The 22,916-nt window shown below is 41.7% G+C and overlaps 3 protein-coding genes across 5 annotated transcripts in view; 2 read left to right on the top strand and 1 right to left on the bottom strand.

Annotated features, from left to right (window-relative positions):
• The window catches only part of v (Tryptophan 2,3-dioxygenase vermilion), a 117,211-nt gene that overhangs the window by 88,985 nt on the left and 5,310 nt on the right, over positions 1–22,916 (bottom strand). The gene's annotated exons all lie outside the window — the stretch shown is intronic.
• Positions 3,552–7,986, top strand: LOC105680119 (uncharacterized). Its single transcript, XM_067347557.1, has 5 exons — positions 3,552–3,846; positions 3,952–4,130; positions 4,218–4,350; positions 4,437–4,825; positions 6,640–7,986. Exons 1-5 carry the CDS (start codon positions 3,552–3,554, stop codon positions 7,642–7,644), a joined length of 2,001 nt encoding a protein of 666 aa, XP_067203658.1. The 3' UTR covers positions 7,645–7,986.
• Positions 10,313–22,916, top strand: part of Mdr49 (Multi drug resistance 49) — a 61,121-nt gene continuing 48,517 nt past the window's right edge. For both annotated transcript variants that reach the window (XM_012380587.2, XM_012380585.2), the window contains exons 1-4: positions 10,313–10,520; positions 16,918–17,023; positions 18,629–19,065; positions 20,234–20,476. The gene's annotated coding sequence lies outside the window, so the exon portion shown is untranslated. The remainder of the gene's footprint in view (positions 10,521–16,917; positions 17,024–18,628; positions 19,066–20,233; positions 20,477–22,916) is intronic.

Below are 22,916 nucleotides of genomic sequence, written 5' to 3'. Positions count from 1 at the left end.
CACCAAACTCTTCCGCGCATTTATTTCGGAATATTCATGTTAATTATGCTCCATTTGTCTCGCGTAACCGCGCGCGCACGGGGAAATATCTGAAATTCAACGGAAGATAAATGATGACGGCGCGGCCGACACGCGTCATATGACGGCCGATCTCTTCTCGGTGCCGGACGGTATCCTTAGCTCGTGTGGTAGTCATCGGCCGTACAATGCACACAATGCGCATTCACGGAAACGTGGCCGAGATAGCTTCCCAACCTCCCTCGAATAACTCGAGAACGCGCGCAGTCTAACTGCGGCTAGCTGGCGGCCCCCTCCCGTGAATGGGGGAGATCCTTTATCAGCATCACGTCCCTCAAGTGTCTCGTCGCGGAAGATTCCTCCCGGCGACAACCGGGAGAGCGCAGTCAGAACGGTCGAAATAAATCGTGGGGGGTTAATCTTCGAGGGTTTCGTGCGGTGCCGCGCCGCGATCGTGACGCGCTCGTCCTGGGATTCCCGCCGACACCGGAGATTCGAGATCAATCGTCGGCGAAATTAAGCTCCCAGTGCCTGAGCCGGATAATGCCGAGCAAATGGAGGAGTTTTTGTATCACGATGAGTTTCGCTAGCAAGGCAATACGTAGGAAATACGGGAGATATCGCGGGCTATTTTGCTTCTCCGGGATAACCGAAGCATATTAAGCCTGATGTTCCGCTCGGGATTATTCGACTCGTTTGTAAAGCGCGTGTTCGTTAGGAACTGCTTCGAAAATTTTCCAGTTTTCGTCAGTATCTCATTTTGTACGATACAAAAGGTGCATGTTTGATTAAAATTATTGTGAAGCATACCATTCATAACGCGATGCACTAAATGCATGATTATCAAAAACGAATAGAAGAGCGGGATTAAAGGTTGACTTTAGTCATCTGCGGTGTAAAAATTAATTAATAGGCTATAAGTAAAGAAGTTTTTTTTTTTTTGATACGACTGCTTTCTTCCAATAAACCCACGAAGCAAAACAATGTTTGCATAGATACATGAATTTAGTATTCATAGGATTAATACATAAATAAGTAACATCTTTACTTTCGTACGGTAGCTTGTAATATATGTATAGAGTTGCTCTTTTAATAACAAACTCCTTTTAGATCCCGGCTCCGGGCCATTTATTTTTGATAATGAAATATTCAGTACATGAGTCGAGAGCGAGCTTTATCGCACGAGAAATTTCGCAGATATGCGATTAAATTTGTTCGCATAGTGGCGAGCTTACAGCCTGGTGGAAGATAACGATAACACGTCGGCCGGGATACTCTCGCGTCATTAGCAATGGAAATTTCGAGTTTCCTGTTTTTTTTTATTTATCGAGCCATAATAATATCGAGTGTACGCCGGTAACGAGCGTAAAAAATAAAAAGATGCAGGTATCGAAGATAACGGCAATGCGGCTACGTGCGCAGAAATAAACAATAATTACACATCAGATTGCAAAATTTCTGTTTACATATCCCGCGAACCGTGTATTTCCGGAAATATCTATTTGTGATTTTAATATGAAACGTACGTGGGACACCGGCGACGCGTAAGAGAAATAGTAAGCGCGAAAGAATATTTTAAAGCGCGCGGAATAGTTGCGGCCAAGAGAAGGCGTTAAACAATATATTATGCATGGAAATTTCTTTTATAAAGTCCGCGAGCGTTGTTTTCGTACAATCAGATTTAACGTTGTAACGCACGAGTGATGCGAATCATTGCGCGACATCAATTCGATTAACACGGATGGTTCCTCTGCCGTTGTCGTGCAGCAACCGACGGAAGCGCATCTAATTAGATCGATTCTCTACTGAATCCGTCTTGATATATGTATAATATATATCGGTATGCTTAGGCAATCCATCTATCACGAGCATAAGTTACGTAACTTTATCCTCTGACAAGGATAAACGTGCGATGTAACTTTGTACTTCCGTGATGTGCAATTATGTTCCGTGTGTCGAAAGCATTGAATCGCTATTACAATATCATTCCGCATTGAAACTTATTTTGAATTTGACAAATTAATGTTCACTGTCAATTTGAAAAATTATAGTAGCAGTTTAATAAATGATATTAAGGATATTTGTATAAAATACAATGGTAAGTAGACTGCGTTAAATTTTGCGCAATTGCGCATTATTCAGCTCGCGACAGAACGCGGTATCACCGTCGAAGCGCAACGCAATCGGAATACACTGTTGACGCAGATCTGCATACCGCAATTCAATCAGCTCTCATCCGCCCGACGTCTTGTTCCGCGCGACCGTGCGTGCGCTTAATTAGATCGATTCCGCTTGCCGAATTCGTCTTGGCGCAACCTCAGTTCAGCCAAGATGTAACGATCCATCATGTGGCCTCGGCGGAGGTGTTCGCCATTTAACCCGCGCCAGATCGGGGACAACGACGAGTCTCGGACGAGGAGGATGCCGGCATGTTGATTAAGATTAATCGTATGCAAATTACGCGGGGCGTCGGCTAGAAGATTCCGCGCGAGTTTTCGGGACTTCCACGTCGGGAAAACAGGCACGACGGAAGGAAAGATCGAACACCTTGTCGGGATCATAGCGGTAATTGAAAAGACACCGGAAAATTCTGTTAGGTGCGAGAGATCACGCTCCCGCTGATAAAGAACGATGCTCTTGATATTGATTTCCCGAGCGACGCGATGCTTGGCGAATTATATTCGCAGCGACGTTCGACGTAGCCTGCTGATAAGTTATTCGCGTTATTTTTCACTCGCGGTTCGCTATTTACCAACAGATTTTACATTCGCGAAACTCAATTTCGCTTGCTCGCGCGCGGAGAAATTTTTGCAGAAATAATGAAATAACGCGAACAGAGAAAAAAAAATGTTTAAAAGCTTGCCTTTAAAATGTGCTATTGTTCTTCGCGGAAGCGCAGGTTAGAGATTAGCGTTTACAGTCCCTCCCGCCCATGTTAGCGTTGTAACGTTGGGTCCTTTAAGTGTTCAGTCTATCTCGCTTTATTCTTTTTCACGGGTTTTACCTCGCTAAATTGTAATAGTGCCGGACAAGGCAAAAAATAAGAAACGCGTGTTTTACTTCCACGTTATACATTTTTTTCATTTAACCTTAATCTTTCTTCGCTTTTCTCTTTTTTCATATTCGCGGCACTTTTGCGGAATATAACGCTTATAAAGCTTTTACCGTATTTATTTAAGCTTATTATTATCACATTATGCATTGAGAATGTTAATCCATGGCTCATTAGGCCTTTTATAATTGTCATTAAATAATTGCAAGTAGTGATAAATTAGAGACTAATTTCGAATTAAAATAATAATTATGCAACGTCTCGTCCGGATGGATAGTTGTAGTAGCGTCCCCGCTGCGCTATCCTCAACAGGCCTTTTTAAAGCTAGAAAAATTTTCGACTAGGGCGCCGCCTGCCTACGTCACCTAGGCGCGGCCCTCTACACTCGCGATTATCATTGTTTTTCCTGTTGTGCGAAGACTCAACACGTGCCTTCTCGCGTTTTCCTTTTTTTTTTAGTATTTTCAGCCTTTATTCAAGTATGGGGAGATCCCACAAGTCCAGGAAGAGGAGAAGATCACCCTCACCAGATCGCTTTGCCGCTTTAGAGCGAAAAATGTCGCGTATAATGGACATGCTGTCACGAAGTGAGGTTAGGGCGCCCAGCTGCCCCTCCCCATCGACATTTAGACCTTTGGCAGCTTCCCAGGAGGATTTTGGGTTTCGTACTGACTCAGTATCTGGCACTCCTATGAGTCCCCATCTAAGTGCTGACTCAAATCATACTTTGGCTCCCCTTGTGCGTCAAGAGGGACCATCGAACCCAGATTTATCAGGTGCGTTTGATATTGCCGGTTCTGTATTTGAATAATACAGGCGGCATGACGACACATCCTGTTTTTTCCCCTCCATCTACTTGGAATTTTTTGCTCTCTATCCAGCAGGTGAGAACCCTGAAACTAAGAATAATGTTTCCGTAGAACAGCCGGAGCGGTTTTCTATTGAGGAAGACGTCCTTCAGACACCTCCTGCTCCAGTGGAGGACAATGCAGACCCTCTCACTAGACAGTTATTTGGGTCAGAGCTTGGAGGAAACGAAACGCTGTTTTGGAATGAGCTTGTAATTCAAAACTGGCGCGACTTAACGCGCAAGGGTCTCCCGCAAGATCAACGTGAAATGTTATTCAAAAAATATACTTGTTATTAGCCTCTGGTTTTCCTCAAGGCCCCCACTTTAAATCAGGAGTGCAAGGTGGCGCTTAAAAATTCTTCTGTGGTGAAGCGGGATGACTACGCTAAGAGGCTTCAAGATCAAGCGGGTCTAGCTTTGTGCGCTTTAGGCGAAGCTATTTCGGACTTCTTAAAGTCGGATATCCAGAACTCACTGAGCTCTGAGGCCTGCTTAGCGGTAGCCAAAGTGAATGAGGGAGCAAAGATCCTTGCAGATCTTTTCTATCGCACTTCCTTAAACAGAAGGGCTTTAATTACACCATCCCTCAATCTAAACGCCAAGCATACTGCCGATACCATTCCAGTGGACGATCTTTTGTTTGGAGCTTCCTTTGGGGAAGAAATGAAAAAGGCAGTGTCCATGGAAAAGTCCTCGAAAGACATCATCAAACCGACGCTAGCTATTTCCAGGAGAGTTCAGCAACCCATCAAACAACTGACGCGACCCGCTCCGTCTACTTCGGGAAACTTCCGCGCCCCTGTACGTTATCCGAGATCGGCAACGAAGAGGACAGGGGCACCGAGCAACAGTCGCCGATCGTATCACCGCTCCCGATCTCAGACGAGGAGGAGGTAGTCAACGAGGTAGTTATTGGCGGCAGGTTAGCCGTTTTCCTTTCTAACTGGAAACGGATCTCGTCAGATCCGACTATATTGGAAACTATCGCCGGCTATAGACTACCTTTAATTCAACATCCACCCGCTCTGGTCAAAGATCCTCCGGTTTCCCTGTCAACTTTGGAAGAACGAATTTGCGCTCAGGAGATAGTTAGACTTCTCACGAGAGGGGCAATTGAAAGAGTCTCAGACTGTGAAAATCAGTTTTTATCTCCATATTTCGTTATTAGAAAGTCATCGGGAGGCTGGAGATTTATTCTCAACTTAAAACGTCTGAACAAGTTTATCATTGCTCCACATTTCAAACTTGAAGACTGGAAGACGGTTATAGATCTTATCTCTCCAGGCGACTATCTCGCCTCAATCGATCTTGAGGATGCATATCTGCTCCTATCTGTCCATCAGGACGACAGAAAACTCTTACGCTTTCGTTTCCAGGGTCAACTTTTCCAATTTAGAGCTTTACCTTTTGGACTGGCGTCAGCCCCATATATTTTTACCAAGGTTATGAAGCCAATCCTGTATTCCCTCAGACAGAGAGGCTTCTTTTCAGTGGTTTACCTCGACGATTTTCTTCTTATCGCTCATACGCATGATCAGTGTGAAGAAAATATCTCAGAAACGATTAATTTATTATCTTCTTTAGGTTTTATTATAAACAAGCGGAAGAGTGAGCTTACTCCATCAAAAGCTTGCCGTTTCTTAGGTTTTATCTTCAATACAGAAGATTTTTCAATCTCTATTCCACTTGATAGAAGGAAGAATCTCTTACAGAGAACTCGGGATATTCTACTTAAGAGCCGATGCAGTATTCGATATTTGGCAAGTTATATCGGCTCTCTGGTATCTATTTGCCCGGCAGTGCAGTACGGTTTACTACACACAAAGATTTTAGAGAGAGAAAAATTCTTGGCCCTCTCAAGCTCAGATAACGATTTTGAGGCCCAAATTTTTCTTCCAACGTCGCTTAAAGAGGACCTCTTATGGTGGAAAGACATTTTTTCTAATAATTCGCAAGTTAATGGCATCCGCTCGGGTTCTTTCGCTCTTGAAATTTTTTCAGATGCCTCCCTTACAGGATGGGGTGCCGCATGCAACGGAAGACGTACGCACGGCTTCTGGTCATCAGAAAACAAGACTTTTCATATTAATTACTTAGAACTGTTAGCTGTCTTCTACGGTCTTAGATGTTTTGCGTCGCATTTAAAAAACTCTGACATCTTATTAAGGATAGACAATTCTACAGCGATTTCCTATATTAATCGCATGGGCTCAGTTAAATTTCCTTTACTATCCTCTTTAGCTAGGAAGATCTGGACCTGGTGTGCAAAGCGGGAGTTATTCATTTATGCGTCATACATTCCCTCAGCACAGAACTTTGAAGCTGATGCCGAATCTCGCATTATCTCAGAAGATACAGAGTGGTCTCTGTTACAAACATATTTTAACAAAGTGGTTTCTCATTTCGGTCATTTTGATATCGACTTGTTCGCTACTTCGATCAACACAAAGTGCCCTCGTTTTGTCTCCTGGCATCCAGATCCATTTGCATACGCAGTAGATGCATTTTCTCTTTCTTGGAATAATCTCCATTTTTACGCATTCCCTCCTTTCATTCTAATTTTAAGAGTTCTGCGCAAGATAATCACTGACCAAGCGGAGGGAGTTGTAATTATTCCTTGGTGGCCAGCCCAGCCATGGTTTCCTTTATTCAATCAACTAATTGTCGAACAACCGATCCAATTTAATCCAGACATTAATATGTTGACATCACCTTTCAGGGACTTTCATCCAGCCTGGAGCAGAATTTCCCTGGTGGCCGCGAGGTTATCAGGCAAGCCTTCTTACTTAAGGGAATACCACCTTCAGCTTTAGCTGCGACGCTAGCATCCCTGTCGAAAGCTACTATAGCTCAATATTCGAAGCCTATTAAACTTTGGTGGCTCTTCTGCAAGGAGAAAGATGCCAACTGCTTCGCTCCATCTGTGTCCCTCTTCTTAGAATTTCTGTCATCTTTGCTCGAGAGGGTGGGTTCTTATGCTACCCTAAATACTTACCGTTCAGCAATTTCTCTTCTTTCTCAGGACGAAATAGGCGCTCACCCTCTAGTCAAGAGGTTCTGTAAAGGAGTTGCTGCTCTAAAACCTCAGCGCCCTCGATACGATTATATGTGGGACCCGGCTCCAGTGATCTCGCATTTAGCTTCATTGTATCCACATGAAGACCTCTCCTTAGAAGCAATCTCATTAAAACTGGTTACTCTCCTCGCTCTTACCACTGCCCAGAGATTACAAACTTTGGCAGCTATTCAGCTACCAAATGTGTCCTTTTCGGATTCTCTTATTATAAGGATTCCTGCACGCCTCAAAACCTCTGGAATTGGTAGATCTCAGCCTTTGCTTTTCTTTAAGCCTTTCGTTGACAAACCAGAGCTATGCATCTTCTCCTTAATAAGATTTTATTTGACTATCACAGGTAATCTCCGCCAATCAGGCTGTGATTCGCTTTTTATTTCGTTTCGTGCCCCATACAACGCAGTTTCCGCTCAGACTCTGGGCCGCTGGGTTAAGGCAGAATTACATGCAGCAGGAGTCGACATAACGCTTTTTTCTGCGCATTCTACCCGTCACGCGTCTACATCCCTAGCAGCAAATAGAGGGATTAGTATAGAGGAAATTAGACGCACAGCTGGCTGGAGTAAGACTTCGCAGGTATTTGCTCGGTTTTATAACCGTACGATAATTAATAATACGGCTTTCCAGAGTGCAATTCTGAATAATGCTTAGTTTTATATACGTCTTCTTTGGCTGTGCCTTGAGAACTATAAGCGCAATATTTTATGGTCTGTTTTATAATTTATGCGAGGACACTTATATTTTTTGTTTAAACATTCCTTTATCTAGCCGTATTAAGGCATTTATATGTTAATTTAGTACGTATGTATAATATGTACTTTGGTATGTATTTATTTAGAACATTTTAAGACATTTATGTTTATTTAGCTTATAGCTAGCTTAAGTTTTCGTTTATCTGAGACATATCTATGTTTACTATTAAGCTGATTTTTTCGGCTAGTTTATGGACTTTATCTTATTATCTAAAATACAATATAAATTTACAGTCCCTTATATTTCTGTTTTTACAAATCTGAGCTCTGAACATCTACAACTATCCATCCGGACGAGACGTTGCATAATTGATCAATCAAACGAACTTACAAGTGAAGTTCGATTGTAATTATGCTGTCTCGTCCGGATGGAGTCTCCCACCCACCCACTTTCCATTTTCAGATTTGTATGCTCTAAACTAATGATAACCGCGAGTGTAGAGGGCCGCGCCTAGGTGACGTAGGCAGGCGGCGCCCTAGTCGAAAATTTTTCTAGCTTTAAAAAGGCCTGTTGAGGATAGCGCAGCGGGGACGCTACTACAACTATCCATCCGGACGAGACAGCATAATTACAATCGAACTTCACTTGTAAGTTCGTTTGATTGATCAATTTTAATGTAACTGGTAAATATTTTAATATTTTATTTTTTAATTAAAAAATATTATAAAACGTTGTAATTCTAATAAAATTCATTTGCTCACTTATTTTTACAAACTAAAATTATTTAAATTAAAATTGATATAATTTTTCATTGTACCATTTTTATCAATTTTTGATACACATAATTAAAAAAGAATTTTAGTCATTTGAATTTAGTCTTCACAATGCTATTAAATTACAAAACTACTGAAATATCGAGATATTTCAAAAGCAATCTATTATTATATTATTATGTAACAATCCCCAGGTAGAAATTTTGTCTGGAAACAATCAGGACTCCATATATTTTTTGAAAAATATTTCTGTGATTCAGGTGGAAAATCTAGCTAGGCTTTGCGTAAAATTTGGGGGTCTAAATCGAACAGGCCCTATTGCTGAATCCAGATCAGCTCAAGATTACGCCTGGAATTTGTTCAGAAAAATTATCTGGAATCTAGCGAGGATCTATAATTTTCCTAGATATTTGCTTGGTTTGTATCATAATTATTTCTATAATCCAGTCTGGTCCAGGCTTGAATCTGAAATTTTTCCCTAAAATATTCCCTGGAATTCCAGCTCGGCTTCAACTTCATTTTCTCTTTCATTTTTATAAGCGCTAATTTCATAATTTTGTACCATGTGTGAATCACTCTCGGACTCAGAATTTCCATGTGCTTCGGCTTCTTCGTATGCAACTTCGTCATTACTGGTAGTGTGATAATAATTATCGATGGTTATATTACTGCCTTGCACATAATTGTTAACCTCACTATCGGTTTTCATTATTAGACACATTCTTTTTTCTAATTTTGTTTTCACGTAATATTTGCGTTTCCTCAACAATCGTGAGTACATCCATGTATCTTCGATGTCACTCATTATCTCGAGTGTCTCAAAACTACAATTGTGACCACTAATTAAGAAGACAATGTGTATAAGACAATTCAGGAAAATTGACACAATTACTTAATTATGCGTATATTGTATATTATACAGCGTAAATTTTATTTTGGGGAAAACTAGGTAAATTTCAGGATTATATTCTGGACCTATTTAAAGCTAAAGGGTATTTAAAGCTAGATTATCCAATCCAGGCTCCATAGTTTCATGTCTAATTTGGGAGAAATCTGTCAGTGGCAATCTAGGACCTATGTAGATTTTCCCGACTATTTTTTCTCTCGGTAAAATCAAGGTAAATTTCTAGGGTGTATTCTGGACCTAGACGGATATTTCAAACTAGATTTTTCTACCCACGCTCTGTACTTAATCTCGACAAATCGAAGCAGATTTCTACTTTGGTCGTGCTAACAATACAGCTTACATAGTCTACTAAAAAAATTTTTTCTAATTTTAGAAGATAATATTCATTTAGATAACGATTCATTAGACATTTTTGTTTATGAAGTTTAACGAATGGAAAAATATTTCGAATAATTCTTTTGAATTCTAGAACATGCGAAGGTTCTTCTAAATTTCTTCTAAGACATAATATACGTGTACATGTGTACGTGATAAATCATACAATTAAAATTAATTAAATAATTAATAAAAAAAAATTACAAGTTTTTATTCGTTTTATTTTCCAATAAACTGAAGAGCGTTCCTTCACTTGGCTACTAGTATTATCGTGATTTGAAAAAATTTAACCAAAATTAGCGCTAATTAATGTTATTTATCCGGAGCATTCTAGAAACGATTTCCTAAATCTTTACTGAAAGAAAAAAAACGTCGCAAGAAGTTCGATATTTTTTGTCAAACAAAAATGTTTAAGTCTGCCGACTCATTGCCAACGTGGTGGATGTAAATATACTTATGTCTGCCAAGCAGACTCAACAGACACGAGTGACTTATAATACGTGTACGTACTCATACATGCTCATTCACGCAATGTGGTATATACTGTGAGCAACGGTGATATACATAGAGCTTCTAGTAGCAGGGGGGTCAGTGTAAAACTGCCTTCTGTCCGTAACGTGTCGAACCATAGTCAGTCGAGTGAACTGTCGTACTGTTCCACCTTCTCGAAGAGCTTTTTAGAGAAAGAAAGCGCTTGGACTCCGGAAATCCTCAGATTTTCATATCACGAGAAGTAACGGCAGACCTTGAATCGCCTTATTTTTTTCTGCATAAAAAAGGTAAGTACAATGTTCTGAACACGTGTGTTCCTGTGTTCCTAATCGATTTTCACAACTTTCAATTTAAAACGAACTTAGTGTAGATCGTTAAAAATAAAATGTAATTAATTAATGACTATCGCTCTATTTAAGAGTAAGATTTGTGTCAAGCAATGTAATGGATATTTTATTCCATTTTGCACTTTGATAATTAATCTCCTCGCTAGATATTAGAGACGTAAGGGTCGATTTAACGTTGAAATAAATTTCATTGTAATAATTGTAATTAACATACGGAGGGAAGATATGGACTTTAGTTTATTTTGCGCTGGCAATCGACATAACTCAATTCAGTTGTAAATTGCGAAATAAAATCGATGGGAATTGTATTAGCGCGCGACATGTTTAGTCATTATGTTCTCTTTATTATCTGTACATGACAAATATAGGTCATACACGGGCGCACAAGGGAGCAGGGGCAGGAATTACGCGAGTTTATATGCACAGGACAATGCGACGTCGACAGGTCGCAGAGACTTATCGGCGAGCGTCATCGAGCGCGATATCGGGCGAAAGTGTATGTAGGCGTGCGTCAGCCGAAGCGTGATTATACATACGTGCCTGTAGAAAATTGTATGCCATAAATTTGTTGGGCTCCGAGGCCATGGCGCGCGCGTTACATGCGAATAAATCAATGCCGGCGGGCAGCTTGCGGGCGAAAAAATTCAATCAAACAAACAAACGTATCATTGGATGAATGCGCGAAACAAATGATTCGTCGACGGGCTTACGAGTTCAATATCGAAGATACTTGATACCGGAAATACCGGAGATATTTGTTTTGTGAAAAGTATTGATTGAAGAGAGGGAATGCGCAGCGTGGAAAAATTAATTAACGTTTGTTCCATTCAAATAATTAAATTAATTAAACAGACAATTCCGCCAATTAATTTTTTTTACATTGTTAGCGAAAATTTTGTTACACAATTCCCATGTTAGATCTTACAATTTCCAACGTAAAATTGATTATTATTTTATCTTGGAATTCTTACTCAAAATGTGTTAGCAAATATTACTCGCCATTAAACGTTACTTCTCGAAGTTTTCAGTACTGTTAGTTTTAGAATTTGCTCTTGACAAATGTTATATTCTTAGCATTTTTTTTCCAACATTTAACGTATAATTTCCAATAAGTGTTCTCATTAAAACATTAAAATTTAACTGATTACACTACTAATGTCATTGTTCAGTATTCTCTTATCATTTCTAGGGTAGCTTCAATAATTTATTCAGATTTAAAAATACTACGACATTGTATATTGACGTATAACACTAATGGAAATGTGAGAGAGTGACATGACGTTCAAGCCATCCGGAATAATACCACAATTTATCCTTTATTTCCGCGCGTATATCGTTTGTCATTCTTTGTGACCGTTAAGTGACCGCACCTTTCCTACTGATATGAAGACTTCGGACATATGAAAATAGCTTTTCCAGTTTTAGCACCACGGCCGTATTGCACGTTTGTACGAGCGAATTTATGTGCGCGCGCTGACGGTTGCATTACGTTATCTCAAAATAGTAACGATTAGCTTGAGCTCGCATCAACTGAATAATACCGCATTTTAAGTCAACTCCTTTCGCGCATGTGTACACTTTTTTTGCACATACACGCGAGCACCACACGTCACATTGATATTGTTTAATTAGTAAATTGTTAATTGTTAAATTATCTCTCCCGCTGTTGTACATTATGCAACTGTCTATTGTTTAATCGAATGTATTTGAATAAAACCACTTTTCATTTACTTGCATTAGACATCAAATATTAATTAACTGACAGCATAATTTTGCTGGCGAAATAATGCGACATCGTGCACGTAGCAAATTACGTGACGTCTACTTCACGAGAGTCGATTCAGATTTTGCACAATTTCCTTCGAATCTGCTCGAATCCCTCTCGTCAATTTTGTGAGCAAATATCGATTATCAAGATAAACTATCCTTCTAACGGCTTTAATTTCTCTCACAAGCTAGAATTGTTTCTAAACGATGCGATGCGCGTTCGCTGAAACATCGATACTGATAATGCCTAGCTGCAAATTTGTGGAGCGCAAACGCATTTTTCATACCGAGGGTTTCGAATGCGCGGTTTGCGCGGAAAAACGAGCCGGAGCAATGGATCTGCTTTATCTTCTCATGCGTAATCGGGCGCGCTTTAACGCGCATTCAAATATTAATCACAGACACGTTCAGATCGCTGTTTGTACAATTTTCGATCGTACAGATTTGCGGGAATGCGTTTGCAAAACTGTCTCGCCGGCGTAACGCGCGCCGTGTTTATCCGCCTCTATTAGCGTCGTTTTGCAAAATGTGTCTGACGGTCGTGCTGTGTCATGCCGCGGGAAAAAGAACGCCTACGGAGGATTTCGCAGCCGAAGAGGAGCCGTCGCTACGTGACGTTTCCCGACATCTATCGTCCCGTTCCGTCCTCTCGGCCCCGCTTTTCTCCGGATCTGACGCCTCGGTAGTTGGCCCTTTCGAGATCTCGAGGGAAACGTGCGGTGCATGTGTCGCGTGCGCTTTCGTGGCGCCGGGAATCTTATTGAATCTGCTGTAATCCCCGGCGCTCGACGTGTATTCGGATGCTTTTGACAGCGCTCCGGCTCCGCTCTCGCGGCCGGATCGATGACATGACGTAACGACGGCTTTCTCAGAACGATATCGATTTTACGACGTCCACCGTAGGCCTTATGGTAGTCCCGATAAGCGAGCTTTGATAGAGGAAACGGGGAATTTCGTGTGTGCGTGCGCGCGCAAGTGCACGACGCTTCTCGTAATTATTGCTGAGTCATTTACAGCGAAATAATTCTGCGGCGCTCGCGGAGCGTGCGAGTGACAACTCTTTCGATGCGAAATATTCACACGGCGCCAATAGTCATTGAGAAATTTCTATTATCGCTCGTATAATTAAATACATAAATATGTACGCAACTTTCCAGTCAGACCTTAGGTTTGCAATTAGCGTGAGTAATTTCAGAACTATCGATCCGCCTGGCGGTTCGCTGAGCGTGTTGTAACAGCGTGTTGTAGGTTCACTGCAGTATACGGGAAGGGCGAGCCCGTATAATTCGCGATATATATATATCTAAGTGGCAACCAGAAAACAAGTAGGCAGAATCGAACGACTAGTCAGACCTGTGCTTTCGCGCGTTTCGCGCTCCGCCGATTTCCAGAAGTTCGTCACTCGCTTATGCGGAAGCGTAAAAGATTTTTTGACAGAGGAGCGGAACGAATTATCGATCGTAGCGGTTGAAAGGTTTCCGGTAGGTGTAATTACACTTCCTGTGTTCGGATAATCTTACGGCCCGATAAGCGGTATCGCTCTCAAGCGTCTTTCGTGACATTCGAGTTTTGTGTACCCACGCATTGATGAACATCGGATGATATCATCTAGAAGCGATACGATTGCGTGTCAACATTGATACTGTGCGATACCAAGCCGCAGCATCCGCCATTATCAATTTGTTCGTGAAGTAAAATTTGTTTTGCAGTTTCGATTTTGCGTACATCTAAATAAATATTAATATCAATTTTTCTTTTCAAATATTTAAATAAATATTGTATCGATTGCGCGACGGTCTTATAGACCAAAGGTCTATCTTGTCTTGCGTTAGTTTCTCACGGTGTCATATTCTTAGATTTCTATGTAGATGCTATTGATCGATATCAGATAATAATGCTTTAATATTGAGTAATAGTGCCTTACTATGTAAAGTACACCAACGTGTCTTCCTTGGCTCTATCTTCTTAAACTATTTCGAAGTTAATTTTACAAGAATTTGAATAAATATTAAGATATAAAAACTATTTCCTTTTCAAATATTCAAATAGAATTAATAATAAGATAGCAATTAATAAAAATTAAACAGACTAATTAAAGCGATTAGTTTATCGAGAAATTGAGCTTCCATCACTTTGAAAATAATTTAACTCAGTTTTATCATAAATTATAAAGTCCTACAGATAGTTATTTGTTAGATACTTTCATCGGACTTTATGTAACGAAAAAACACAATTATATGCAAGAAGTTGTAACAATAAGGAAACGTGAGAGAAGAAGTGTACTCAAGAATGAGCAAAAAGCACTCGGTCTCCAATATTTCTGTAAACATTACGCGCCTATATTCTTATCAATATTACGTAAGATTTCTATTAATATATCACCTTCGTCCATAAAAAAATTGGCTTATAAGAATTAAAAACAAATGAGCTTCATTTCTTAGAAAACACAAGAAATAACGATCCAGCTATAGTTTGCGTGAATCACAGGTGAAGTGTGAAATATTACTGCGATTCTCTGTGTAAGATACTCAATGTAAATACACTTTCTCTGCAAAGTATCGCGATCCTAAAGCTACGAATCCTTTCGTGCCTGCATAATTTGCAATATATACACGTATATATGTATATTTACGAGGCATACGGATGTCCCTCTTAATGAAGGAGTGAAACAAGCGAGGGAGAATGAGCCAATTGTCTTGCCTCTCGCGTTTTCGCGAGATATCGTCGCAACGCGCGAGAAGAGAAAATTGCGCCAGGACTACGTAGACGCTGATAGGATACGTTCATTGAAGAGAAAATATGACGGTCCGCCAATATCCTCCCGCGCTCCCACCATTTCTTCAACCCCGTTGACGAGCATTATGAGTTTTATCATGGGGCTTCTTCCATTTTACCTGATAATATCGAGGCGCTCCGTTGCTGCTTAAGGGCTCGAGTCCTTTGTGACTGGAGACGGATGATTAAAGGGCAATGTACGAGCTACCTTGCCGATCGCGGTTTTATCATTTATGAACAGATTGGAATTATCGATCTGCGATTAATTATGCAGCGAGCGCCGAGCGCGAAAATTGTTGCTTAAAGCGCGTTGATTAAACGTATAAATAGATGATGCGCTCTTAAGCACGAGAGATTCCCCGTGATTTCCCTCAATATCCTCCCCTCGGCCAGTCGGGATCCTGAAAAGGATTCCGCTCGCGAGACTTTACTTAATACGTCCCAGCGCCCGTAAGAGAAACGGCCAACAATGCCGCGCGCGACTGTACGAATGGGGCGACGCCGCGACAGAAATTGAAAATGCGGGGAATGTCGCGGCGTGTTTTGTCCGTCCGGCGAGATTTCTAGCCGCGATGTTTAACCGAGATATTTCCAGATAAAGAAGAAGGGAAGATCGCTGCGCTCTACATTTTCTCACGGCGGAGATCCCCGGTGTCTAGACGCGCATCCCTCACGTATTTCACGGCCCCCGGGGGCGTTTGCGGAATTCTTGTTTGCGACGAGGGACCCGGCGGAGAGGCAAGGAAACGGATGAAATTCGCGCGGCGGAGAAGCGACGGACGTCGAAGGCTCGTCGCCCACTTCTTCGCCTTCTCGCGCGCCGGGGGATGACGCAAAAGTTCGGAATACAGCCCCGAGGTGGCGAGCGACGGCGGAGATGATTGATAGCAAAGAGCGTGCGGCGCGCACCACGCGCACCACAATGGCGGGAGGGGGACAGAAATATGAGACCGGAATAAAATTCATGGCCGTTGCCAGGGGAGACGTTAGGCCGCGATTGAGATGCAAATAAGAACGAGACACCCGGTAGCGACGACGACTTCGCGGCATCTCTCCCGTAACTCGTTCGCCCCGACGGCGCGCGTTTGCGGAAGGGAATTTTTTATGAGCTCGAGAAGTCGCTATCTGTGTGTCAAAGTTCCGGGAACTTTGGAGATTTTTTTTCCACGGCGGGACGCGCTTGACAAAGATCTCTATCCATATCGCAAATCAACTGTTTACCTGAAAGCGGCGGAAAGAATATTTTACGAATACTTTAGGAAAGCCCGCTCTTCCGCGAGCGGTATGCGCGTGCAAATCAATACGCATTGCGCTTATTTTAACTCTCAGCAGACATGCGATAATTTTCTGCTCCACCGTCTCCATTTTTCTCGTCCCTAATTCAGTGGAATGATCATAAAATATGTTCTTTTGCAAATAATTATATAGACAATTTTTAAACACATATAAAGGAATGGCTCAAATGATAACAATCAATTAATATAATAGAAAGGCATAGAGAGCCGTCGCGGGATGTTAGTGCGAAATTATAATTTTTCTTAAAGAAATTAATTTGTTAGTCTACGTGAATTATATAGACATATGTCAAAAAATAAAAAGTAATATTGATTGAAAGTTAACTGCTCCAGAAAATTACAATAATTTTAATTTTGTGTGTTGCGTATCAGCATAACAGAACGATATTCTTATAGGCATATGCATTATTATAATATGCATTATTTATTATATTATTTATAATGCATATTTATACACGTCATATTTGTTTTACTGATTGTAACATATTTTTTCCTTTCAGGTCACTTTTTACAGCTGTGGATGGGTATCATTATCATCGGCTGACGGGGCCGTTAAAGACAATATTTGATCTGCTAGCGTGGTAGCATAGCTCGTACCCGATGAGTGTGAGTATATCGCTTTACTCGGAATATTCATAATTCCGTTAACCGACATTCGCTCATTATCTAATTATTTGCGGCCATTTTCCGCGAGATTGCCATTATTCTAATCGCCGGCGCATCATCATTCCGGCTCTAATCGCTGTTTCAAAGCGTCGTTTACGACGCAATGTAGATCCGCTCGAGTTACAAATTCAGTATCGCCTTGTTTGCGCGAAGCGGATTAGCACCGCGCTTTTCCGCGGCTTTGTTTCTCCTCGTTTAGCTTGCGCTACAATTACGCGCATTGTAGTCAATGCCGTAATGAAACGTGATTTATCGCGTTTTTTTTCCCCCCCCGATGAAAACGTGCGCCTTCATGTACACGCAAAAGAATACACAAAAGTGAACGCGGCACGCGCGGCGTCTTTTCGCTTCATTATCGTGCGCGGCGTGATCGGATTAAGGCGACTCCACTGGACAAATTAAGTCCAATAAGAGCGAGAGCGTGTTGCCGTTACGGTGAATCGACCGCTATATAACAGCCGGTGTCGTGTGTATCTGCTACGTTTGCATACAGCTTGCTCGTTCCTTATTGATCGCACTACAAGACTCTAAGCGCCATAAGAAACTACATAAATTAATCAGAAGACGAAGAAACCTGCCGCGGCCTCTTAAACAGATCATACGTTACTTTCGGCGGAAACTAGAAATTAAGGATAAGCAGGAGAATCGGAAGAGGATGCCGACGCGCGTGATTCGTCCTTTCTCTCGACAATTTATTCATTCTTTCATTTAACCGGAGTGTCCCTCCTCGTCGGTTCGCGAGAACCGACAGTATATAAGAAAGTGTACAAATTAATTAAAGCGAGCGAAGCAGCTGGCGAACACGGAGACCGTCACGTCAATTGGCAAAAATTGGGGCAAGTAGCTTTTTGAGCTTCGCCAAATTAACCTTCGCGGTATACGAAGGGTATAAGAAATAAAAGACGATTATCATATTAAAAAAATATAGCTTCGTCAGCTCAGAACTGGGTGTTGGTTGTTCAATTAACAATTAGTTAATTCATACGTTTCGGCTCATTTTATTTGGCCATCATCAGTGAACGACAATTCGAGAAAGAAAGTAACATAAAATTAATGAAAATAAAAGACGAAAACTATTTTTCTCAGTGAAGAATGTGCATGTAAAATCCGTGTGGCAATTAAGAAAGATTTATATTGCGAATTAGGCGATATTATCGTGTGTCGGAGCTATAAAGTAAATTAATACCTTTCTCGAAATTGTACACGCGTACAATAGAATACTCGGCGAAATATAATGTGGACATAAAAATTATCCCTTTTTCAAAACCTCTATAATCCGCATGGATGGCCATTTGCATAAATGCATCATCAGTACAATTCGTCTCCGAGTACCTGAAGATGCCGAAGAAATTAAATTTTTGAGTATTTTAATTTTGAAGACAATAAGGAAACTTTGCGAAGTCCTGACGGAGTCTTGTTCGCGCCAAGTATTTTAATTTATATATATATATATATATATATACAAAATCGATATTGTGTCATATTAATATAATCTTTTCAGCACATATCGCGGCATAGGCATCTGACAACTGTCATTCTTTTCAGATTCGATTGACGGGTGGCCATATGGTGAAGCAGAGGAGGTTTATCGGGAATACCAATAACAAAATGATCAATATACGGAAACATTTATAGATATATCTTAGAGAGATAATTTAGTGCGATACGAATGTAGAAAGGCGCCGTTCCACGCGCGAGCTACATACAAAAGCGGGTCTGTATGTTCCTGAACAGAATTCATCGGGAATTTCAAGGAAACAAACGGTTTGCGTTACTGGCGCAAGACGCGCTGTCACATGTTGTAAAGAGAATTACAGGTTCGACAACGGATCGTGAAATATTTCGGTGGATTCCTGCGTGCCGGGAAACGTGGTGCTAGATCCGCGCGCGTGCGCAGATCTAGATGTGATTGCATTTGTGATTCGATTTCCTGTTTTACATTTCACCCAGATTTAGAGGGATTTCTTTCTCTTGCTATTATGGTGAGTAAAATGTGCAATAATGCGATGATTATTCACGCGAAACTCTCTTTCTCATCAAACTATCGGACGATGCAATCAAACGAAATTGGCCTATTTCGATGGAACGTGCATATTCGCGTTTGCGTAACATTGTGCAACATTGCGCGAGAGTTGCGAGTTTGACGAAGACCCCGTGGAAAGTTTCCCGATGTCGGACATATGTAGAACGGAGAGGAGAATATCTTTCGCGTGTAGCCCGCATCCACCGAACTATTACGCCGTGTAGAAACGTAATTGCAATTCGTAGTGAAAGCCGTATTTAGGCAACAATAGCTGAGTAAATATAGTCATGTGGATTTAGTGCTTTAAAAGCGCTTTATAAATAAGAATGGAATTTAGCATTCAATATCACCGCGTTTTGAAATTCTAACAAAGAGATGGTTTCGATATCCTAAATTCACTTCGTCTGAAAATTCCACGAATAAAAAGAGTTTACTTTTCATTTTATGCTCGATTTTTTTTTTAAATTGTTGCAAAGATAGTTAGAGATGGAAATCAGAACGCAGCGCATAAGAATTCGAGTCGAAACTAGGTCGATCTATATCGCAAGAAACGAGAAATTATAAGGCAATTTATCATATCAATCAATAAAATTCAATATAACTGTTTTGAAATTCCAATAAAGACCTAATAGTAGGGGTGGTTTGAAGACCACAATTTCCATCGATATAATACCTCGTGAATAAGAAGAACATATCGAATATCAAGTTTTTCGAAATTGTAACAGGGATTTAGGAATGGAAATAATACCGCACGAATAATTCGAACGAAGACCTACAATAATAGAGATCAAATAATTGTATCGGTAAAAAGCAGGTCAATCTATATTGCAAGAAACGAGAAATTATAAGGCAATTCATCATAGTTGAAGAGAGATCGCGCAGGATATACAGCGGAGCATTTGCAGTAACTCGTTTCGATAATCGAACAGTACACAACTCGCGCTCGAGTTTAACATCTAATCGATATAACAATAATTTGTCAGCCTTTCGCGCGCGTTTCTTAAATGGAATCGCTGTCGAAAAATCATTGAGACTAATCGATCGTTTCGAGTAGCCGTTCACCACTCAAACGTTATTGACGACAAATTAAAGCAAAACGATGTAACCCTCATCTTCTTATTTTGCAGATTTTAGATATTATCGTAGATTTTACGGAGGAGGAAGCGTAAGCCAAAGTAATCGAGTATTATCTGCAGTATTCATTTCGCCCGTAACTCCCGCGGTATTAATGCAGAGAGAACTAACAAATTTACATATCACAACTGGACAAACACGTGGTCGGGCTGTGCGAGAACGGATGGCGCTTTAATTTACAAAGTCTGACTAATTTTCGACCCGTGTGCCGAGCCAGGCAGAGTTTCATCATAATGGTAAGTGATATACTGCATTTTATAAAATAATTTGTTTCTCCACGCTCTCGGGGCCTCCGGATAGAAAATTTTATTTATTACCGTCGTTAAATCGTCGTTGGCTTTACGTAACTCGATATTCATGATGACCGTCGGTACGCATATCGGCGCATGTGTGTAATCCTACGTGTGTAAGCCACGTAATGTGCGAGTCGACAACCTTCGTCATGGTCAGCGAGCGTTTTGCGAATCCGCCTGCGAGCCAGTCCGGCGCGGGTTGTCGAACAAATGGAAATTTCCGCTCGATTCGGAATTGCCCTAAAGATTTATACCAAACGCCTGGTGCATATTCTCGAGCGCGGAACTGGTTGTCATTCATGTAAATTCAAGGGGGATTACGCGCTCGCGGAGTTCCTTCCATTAATCAACGTTTCCTGTTGCACTTAGGAGATCAGTTCGCGCGCCGGACTGCGCCAACTCCGCAATCCAATTTATTTCTCGCATTTTGAACACGTTGAAAAGGTTCGCTGCCGTTTCCGAAAGGAATCCAAGGCGCATTAGACACCGCTTCCTCGCCGATAATCCTACGAGAATACGGCGTTATGCATGTATCGTTACACGCGCGATCGGCGCCGTGCGATGTTACCATTCGCATATATATGTAAGTGTTCTTGCAAGACCAACATTGAAAATTAGCATGTAAAATCGGCCATGTTATGCAGATCAGCGCGATCGCGGCGGCGCAACAGGCGATTCCGTAACTTCCTCGCAGTGTCCCCGATGTGTGCACCGTTTGAAAACGCATTTTATCGCTCGTGGGGAGAACGGAAACTTACCGTCCGTTCGCGACAGAGATCTCGGATTGTGTTACGTATCAGATTGAAGATAATGTTCCATAATTGCACGTCTCATAAATCCCAAGTTAGAGACGAGCAATTGGCGCGGTGCAATTAAAACGGTGTTTCATTTCGCACGAGTGATAAGCGCCGAGCTATTTTCGCGTTATGAAGAACCGGATCGACCGAATAAACCCGTTCTTCTCGCGTACATTAATGCGCGTGAAAAAGCGCCAAGCGGTCAAATACGCTTTCGCGCGATGGACTTCATCGCTCGGAATATTAAACAGTTTCGCGGAGCGATTGGAGTTTCGCTATTTTCAGAAGACAAGTGCCGTTTTTTTCTTTTCCTAGAAGCGCCGCTATTATTTTCACGCTCTTCGGCTGGAATCAATTTGAAGCTTTCGTTTGATACAATTATCGGCTGATCAAAGTGATCGCGTTTCGATGCCGATGTGTATAGAAACGCGCGGAGAACGCTCGCGCGTAAATCCGATTCCAGATTAATGCGGCGGAAAACAAAGAGCGAATAATGCACTCGAGATTTCCCGGTGGATCTCTCCCGCGGCTCTTGAGGCACGGCTGCCCTTGAAGGGCGGATTAAGGATTTGCACCCGGGTTTCCTTCCGGTTGATTCACTAGTTAATCAGAGCGACCGCGGAATTCCGCCTGTAAATTCCGCTACTTGATTCCGACGCGAGGCGTCTTATCTCGTTTACTACCGAGAAACGACGCTGCGCGCTAATGCTCGCGGCTGGCGATTAATCGACTTTTATTGTTTCTGTCGATTGCAACCTAAGTTATGCAAAAAATTCCGCGCGGCGCTTATAATTATAAACAGAAGTGGCGTTATCTCGCCGCCATCGCTGTTACTTCGCCGAAATGAACATTAGAGATGAAGATCGTCATAAATTTAAATTTACAAGCGAATTAATGGTCTCCACTTCCCACTACGTCTGATAATTAATCAAAACTTTAGATACGGAAATTAGATTTCAAAATTAAAGCAATTTAGCTACAAAGAACGATCCTTTGTTCCGCGATGGAGTACCGCAAATGGCGTCGCTAATTGATGAATCGGCACAGAAGCACATGATCGCGGTATGCGCAAAAGAATTTCCCCTTTGTTGCTGTTCTCGAGATTACGTGACGCTCAATCCGTGAGATAAAATCCGGCCGATAAAATTATCGTGCACGACGTATCGGGAAGATAATTAATCAACAGCACGTGTCTAAGACGCGTATAGGGGAAAAAGAAGGAACTGAGGCTATACTTGGCCGCGATTGACCATGACTAAGCGGTCGTGTGGAGCCGACCTTGTACCATAACGACGGCATTAATCGCAAGCCGGTCAGTAACATGACGCGTCACCGAGCTGGTTTTTTTCCATTTTCCGCGACGTTTTCAACGAGAAAAGCAGTTAAGCGAGGCGGAATGCAGCGCTCTCTCCCGATTTACACGGAACGCAAATGAGCTCGGCTCACTCTCTCTCTGTCCAGTCGACCGGCGTGCGGATTTAACGCGACCACGTGGAAAGCTCACGTGCGTCAGCGGTTTTCCGTATCTCCGGTCCAGCCCGTGTTTTCCACCGCGCTCGATTAACCGTCCGCATTCCCGTTCGGAA

Source organism: Linepithema humile, chromosome 1 (assembly GCF_040581485.1).
Source record: "Linepithema humile isolate Giens D197 chromosome 1, Lhum_UNIL_v1.0, whole genome shotgun sequence".
Classification (NCBI taxonomy): domain Eukaryota; kingdom Metazoa; phylum Arthropoda; class Insecta; order Hymenoptera; family Formicidae; genus Linepithema; species Linepithema humile.
The sequence above is the reverse complement of the archived record's forward strand: the minus strand, read 5'-3'. Positions and strand labels throughout refer to the sequence as shown.

What these genes read in the sequence shown, in the direction of transcription:
- LOC105680119 (XM_067347557.1), top strand. Translation starts at nt 3,552, where the DNA reads ATGGGGAGATCCCACAAGTCCAGGAAGAGGAGAAGATCACCCTCACCA. An exon ending in ATCGAACCCAGATTTATCAG is followed by an intron (nt 3,847 to 3,951) that starts GTGCGTTTGATA and finishes CTCTCTATCCAG; the next exon opens with CAGGTGAGAACCCTGAAACT. An exon ending in AGGAGGAGGTAGTCAACGAG is followed by an intron (nt 4,826 to 6,639) that starts GTAGTTATTGGC and finishes ATCACCTTTCAG; the next exon opens with GGACTTTCATCCAGCCTGGA.